Below are 6,503 nucleotides of genomic sequence, written 5' to 3'. Positions count from 1 at the left end.
CTGTCACTCAGGGACTGCTCAAGTGACATAGTGGTGGGGACATTGGTTTGACTGTGGAAGCTGGCACACCTTATATCAAGTGCTCAATGAAAATTTCTTGAATGGATGAATCAAACAAATGAATAATGCCAGTTTGAACAAATGAAGCCAGTTTTGAAAGCAATTTTTATTTCTAGGAATTCTGTAATTAAATTTTATCAGATTTGTTTGATTGCATTGAAGATTCCTTCCCTGAATATGGCCTAGGTTTGCAGGCAAAAGGACCAGGAAATGGAATGGCATTGACTTTGATTAAGCACCTGACATATACCAGATATTTTGTACATTTATTTAAGCTTTGTAACAATTTGCAGTTGAGGAAACTAGAGCTCAGAGGGCTTAAATAACTTGTCAGTGGCCTTACAGGGAGCAAATGGAAGAGCTAGGATTCAGATCCAGGTTTGTGTGTCCGAGGCTTCTTCTCTGAGTCTGTAACTTGTCATTTAGCTGTTTCTTTCCAGCAAATATGAAAGACACACAAAACAGACTTTAGAGGTAAAAAGAAGTATAAAGTAGAATGTGGTGTGGTTAAGTCATACTGCTTGTCCATTGGCACTATGTGATTCGGGGTCTTAAATCATCCATTCGCAAGACCAGAGAGTTGGACCAGATGACCTCTGAGTGGAATGATCACATGGCCAAGTTTACTGGGGCAGTCCTGACTCACACCCATTGTGCCAAGGCAGCTATTGTTAGCACCCCCCTTCCACTCTCAAAAGTGTACCACTGGGGATCATCAGTTCTAAGGCTCTTCTATATAAAGTTCTTTCCATGTCTTACTTCTGTGATTTCAAACGAATGTAGTAATTTTTTTGGTGATTAAAGCAACATGAATTTTCATTTTTCAGGCCTGTTAGCTACAAGGGACTGACAGGATGTGAGCGGACTTTCAACTATTAGTTGCTTTCCATTACTGGTACAGATATTTTTTCTGCTATTGCCCCTTTCCTTTAGAAGTACAATAGTAGATCCCCTTCTAGTCAATTTGTTCCAGTTGATTTGGGATCATTATATAAGTATTTGTTTCCTACTGCATAATAATAGTGGCTATTACTTATATAGTGCTTAGAATAAGTCAAGCTAAGTTCTGAGTTATCTCATTTAATGCACTTATTAATTCTAAGATAGTTTCTCACTTTCTAGGTAAGGAAATTTAAGCTGAGAGAAGTTAAATAACTTGCAAGTAAGAGATAGAGGCAGGTCTTCCTAGCCTCTTAGCCATTATACTATAGCATGATATGTGCACACACATACATAGAATATAATTTAAAAATTATCATACCTCCACTAGCCTTTATTGTATTTATCAGTGTCAATGCTAGTCTTTACAATTTCATTAGCCATTGCTTCCACCATCAATCTTAAACTTAGAGTAGAAGCATCTGACTCAAATAAACAGACAACAGATTTTGACTAAGATGCAGGTTTTCAAGAAAAACAAGGGATTAGAAAGTAGATGTGATGACCATTTACTTATATGACCTTTTCTTCTTCTTTTGAGTTTACCTTTCTTTATCAGAGTGTAAAACAAAACACAGACACTTGCTTTTTCATTTATATGTACATAGATAATACTTAAATTAAAAATCACCAGTTGACACTCTATCATTCTGCTTTTATTTACTGTCTGGCTAACTTACAAAGGTGCAGATGTCTAGGGTAGACTCTACCCCATCATTTAAACCAACCTGATGTGACATAGATACCATAATGTGCATGTTTACATAGTGCAGTGTTATAAAAACAATTTTTCTTCCTTTACAGTCCCTGACTACAAACAGGGAAAAATTCATGCCAAAAGTTTTTGGGCACTTTAACAATCATCCCATTTCTGCTACTAAAATAACAAAATTGGCATTAAATGTTAAAATATAAAGGCCTAACGGTTTTTACAAATATGCAAATAATCTGCTACTTAGATATAAAAAGTCAATTTCTTTCAAATCACAAAATAAGGCACCATTGGATTAAACATTTTTCTTGGTTTTTACCAAATAAAATGCATAGTGAAATAAATACTGAACACTGAATTTTAATACTGTAATACATTTCAATATAAAATGGTATGTAAATGTTAAAATACTGTATTGCATCTTGAATACATTTATCTGGAAATTTGTGGAAAAAGAACACATGTAAACTCTGATTTCAGGGAAGAAAATATTCATTTTTATGATTTTCCATAGTTTAAGATTTTAGCATACAACTTATTCAAAGTTCTGGAAGCAACTGGTTACAAACTTTCAAAGAAAGGGTGTAGGTTTATTAATGAAACATTCACTTAAAAAATACATTCTAAAACATCTATATCTTGAATGAATAGCAACTATGAGCTGTGCCCCTCTTTCAAACTTTAGGATGGTATCTGCAGTTACGATATACAAGGACATTGGCCATTCTTACTACCCTTTTACAAAATTCAGACCTACTTTCTCTGGGTCAGGCTTTTACCAGCCCTATCTGCTAGGAAGGCCAAATTCCATCTTTTCTAAAGTGGGTCATTAGGGCTTATCAAAGGGGTTATCAACTGTTGATATCTGATCAAAGAATCCAAAAACAAATGCTGCTATATTGCTGAAATATGAGAGATTAAAAAAAATTTTTTTAAATACTTTGTCAAGCTTGTTACACCTTTATATCTCTTGATTATTTTTGGTAAAGGGCCCCAAGTGACTTTGTCAAAGATGGATGAATGGTAAAAGAAAGAGAAAAATGACCAAATTCTCTAATGTACTGAGCCCAGGACTTTGGCAAGGAGAGTTATAAAAACAGAGTATGTTAAAATGGGCAACCTCCTAATTTATTACTATCCCATTTATTAGAATTCTAAGTTCTTTTGCTTTTATATAAATGCACCAATTATTTATTCTATGAACATGAATTGCATCTTTCGAATGTTTCTTTGGATTGATTCCTTGTTAGCATCTCCCAATAATACATGAACAAAACACTGAAACTCTGATACTGATACAAAGTTTAGGTAGATAGACATAAACACATGGGGCTGTGTGCGTTTAAAAAACAAGTAATGGTAATTTTAAACATAATTAACCATATAAAACATCTAAATGGAAATATTTTTTTTTCAACTCTATAGTTAGATTTTAAAGTCCCAGTAAAGTTCTGTAAACAAAATCATACAACAAAGGCAAGGCCGGCTCATCCCTGTGGTCCTCTCATTGAGGTTTATTTGCACAGATCCAAGACAAATGATTCTTCCAGACAGATTCAAAACAAATCCCCTCCAATTTCCTGTAGCAATCTCTCTGTCGCTCAACTTCATAAGCATCAGATTTAGATTTGTAGAGTTCTGCCCGTCAACTCAAACCTATTCCCCCTTCCATGTTTCTGATTTGCAACCTCTCCTTGACTCCCCCTGAAACTGCAGAGCTGAGGACCCTCCCTGCGCCGAGGGTCGAGCTGGGTGGAAAAGGAAGGAAGCTGCTCCAAGCGCCCAGGACCAGAGTCCAGCTGCCCAGTGGGCAGGGCCAGTGGGTCTGCGTCCTGAAGCCCTCTCTGGCTTTCACTCTCTTTCTCATAATGTCTTTATTCCACGTGATGGTGATCCCTATTAGATCCATTTCTGACCTTGTCATTGTAAAGCAACACTTGAATACAGATATTAAGGGAAAATAAGGGAGCAAAGTAAGGTCAAACGGTCTGGCAAACAAGGTTTTAGGTCCTGACTTTATTTTTAATTACTAAAGCTCATCTTGCCTTTTTTGTTTTTTAAACAAGAAGTGTTGCACTGGCCTCTGTCTTCTAGAGCTGCTCTGTCCAGTAGAGTCGACACGAGCCACATGCGGCTACCAGGCACTTGAAATGTGACGAGTTCGAATGAAAATGTGCTCTGAGTATAAAAGATACCCTGGATTTTGAAGACATAGTACCAAAAAAGAATACAAAATAGCTCATTAATGATTATTATATTGATTTCAGGTTGAATTGATAATATTTTGGATGTTTGGGTTAAATAAAATATATTAAAATTAATTTCACCTATTTCTTTCCCTTTTTTTAATGTGGCTGCTAGAAATTTAAAAACAGTGTCTGTGGTGATATTTCTACTGGCCAGCCCTGTCTTAGAGCTCAGCCGAGACCACCAGAGAGCACACCCTGTGACGGCAAACACGCATGTGAGCCCTGCACAGCGCCTTGCTCAGGCGCTCTGTGGGCCATGGAAGCAGGGAGGCAAGCATGCAAAAAGGCATAGAAAGCAAACAGCTTTTGGACACTTCAACATTACAGTCTGTAGCAAATACGCAGTGAATGTTTGAATTCGGTTAGTTGAAAGCTAGGACACAATTCATCTCTGCCTACTCACCGCAAAAGCCTACTGACCCCCCGGCAGCCACACTGGCAGCCGCCGCAGAAACAAGCAATAGCTTTGAGAATATACGTGATATAAAAAGCTAGCCCATGTCTTTACTGTATTTCCACCCCCACCACACATCCCCACATCACTCTCCCTTCTTCCTACTGCCAATACAAAGGAGACAAGGGAAGACAGGGAGGAGGGCGTGCAGTTCTCAGGTGTCAGCTACAGAAGTCGCTCTTGGGCTCGGGTGGAGGAGAACAGGCAAGGATCACCTCGGGATGGGGGGAAGGGGTGGGGCACCCCGTTCTCTTCGGTTGGATCCACCTTGATAAAAAAATAGGCAAATATAAATTTTGGTTAGAAAGCTTATGTTCTCACTGTAGAAAGTCAAAGATGGTTGCAAAAGTACCCACCCCTTTATCCCCTATGAACAAGGCTGTACCTAATGGGCACACTCAGATGGGAAGTGCGGAGCGAGGGCAAGACGCAAGGAAGGGTTTGAGCAAACATTACTAGAGAAGGATTGCTGGCTGCCCAGGACCTGCACAGAGCTAAGAAAGTTTAAAAAGTTATGTTTTGGGGAGGGAGGGAGAAGGGGATTGAGGGGATTATGATCAGCACACATAATGTAGGTGGGGGGCATGGGGAAGGCAGCACAGCACGGAGAAGACAAGTAGTGACTCTGCAGCATCTTGCTATGCTGATGGACAGTGACTGCAGTGGGGTGAATTGTAGTAACCACAATGTTGCTCATGTGAAACCTTCATAAGACTGTTTATCAATGTTACCTTAAAAAAATGCCAAAAATTGTTTTTTATCACATAGTGTGTATTACAGATATAGACAACATGGATGAGCAAAAAACAAAACAAAAATTCACTAATGCTTGCACCACCCAGAGATAACCAATATTATGCACATATTTTCCATTTATTTTCTATATATTAATAGTTCCCCTTTTCTTCCAAAAATAGGATCACATATAGCCCATTTGAACATTGTTCACAGTCATTATTCCTTGCAAATATAATTATTAATGACATATTGCATGCTATTATATCCTACAGTTTATTCAATCCCTTTCTGTTGGGCATTTAGGTATTTTCTAATTTCTAAGCAATATTGTCTTGATAGCAGCTCTCCTAGTGAGTGTGAAGGGGTATTTCACTGTAGTTTTACTTGCATTTCCCTAATGACTGGTGATGTTGAGTATCTCTTCATGTGCTTACTGGCAATCTGTTTATCTTCTTTATAGAAATGTCTATTCAAGTACTCAAGCCATCTTAAAAATTGAGGGATTTTTTGTTGTTTAACTGTTGGAATCCTCTACATAGTCTGAGTATCAATCTTTTATCAGATACATTATTTGCAAATATTTCATCCCATTTCATGGGTTGCCTCTGCACTCTGTTGATGGTGTTCTTTTAAAGACTGCATATTTGTGGGCTATCAGCACACCATAACTTGGTTCAAACTACATTCACAATTTAAAAAATTCATTTGTCCCATACCCATTTTTCTAAGGACCTACCAGGTGTTAGGCATGAAGCCAGGTGCTCAGACACTGTGAGCAAGTCTACCAGGGGTACAGGTCAACTAACAGGCCCACTAGGACCACTGCTCTGAGACTCAGATGGGCTGGCACTGACAGGTTCCTCAGCAGGTGTCTTAGCAGCAACCACAGTTGCCTACTTAGAGATTTCTGAGCAAGGAGAGGAGACAGAGGAGAATGCTGGTGGTCTATTACCTTGCCTCTTCCTCTTTCCATCCTAACCAAGGTTTTTGGGGGCACACAGCTGAGGACAGAGTCATCTGGATGTACACCAGCCACATGTCATGGAGCCTGAGCATCAGGCTCACCACAAGCGGTGAGCAAATCAGGGCTGGCTTGTTCAAAGCTGTGGTGAGGAGGCCCTGCTCAGGGCTGCCTGGGTGCCCCACCTGGCTGTGGGCCTGGAGGCCAAGGCAGCTCCAGGAGCAGAATAAAACCAGTTGAGAGCACTTTATTATTGGTAGAGAGATGGTCCATTATCATTACAAAATACTAAACATGCATAGTGCTAGAAATCATTAAAGCAAAAAGTTTTTGGCAAACAGTGGAAATTAATTCACCAATCTAAGAAATATTTTAAATATTTTAGTATGT

The 6,503-nt window shown here is 38.8% G+C and overlaps 1 protein-coding gene across 6 annotated transcripts in view; it reads right to left on the bottom strand.

The window, feature by feature from the left end:
• Positions 1-1,637: 1,637 nt before the first annotated feature.
• The window catches only part of WIPF1 (WAS/WASL interacting protein family member 1), a 125,779-nt gene continuing 120,913 nt past the window's right edge, over positions 1,638-6,503 (bottom strand). For all 6 annotated transcript variants that reach the window (XM_073218673.1, XM_073218671.1, XM_073218668.1 and 3 more), the window contains one exon: positions 1,638-4,681. In XM_073218673.1, the coding sequence (XP_073074774.1) occupies positions 4,626-4,681 (56 nt within the window). In that variant the 3' untranslated portion in view covers positions 1,638-4,625. The remainder of the gene's footprint in view (positions 4,682-6,503) is intronic.

This window comes from Manis javanica, chromosome 12 (assembly GCF_040802235.1).
Source record: "Manis javanica isolate MJ-LG chromosome 12, MJ_LKY, whole genome shotgun sequence".
NCBI classification, from domain to species: domain Eukaryota; kingdom Metazoa; phylum Chordata; class Mammalia; order Pholidota; family Manidae; genus Manis; species Manis javanica.
The sequence above is the reverse complement of the archived record's forward strand: the minus strand, read 5'-3'. Positions and strand labels throughout refer to the sequence as shown.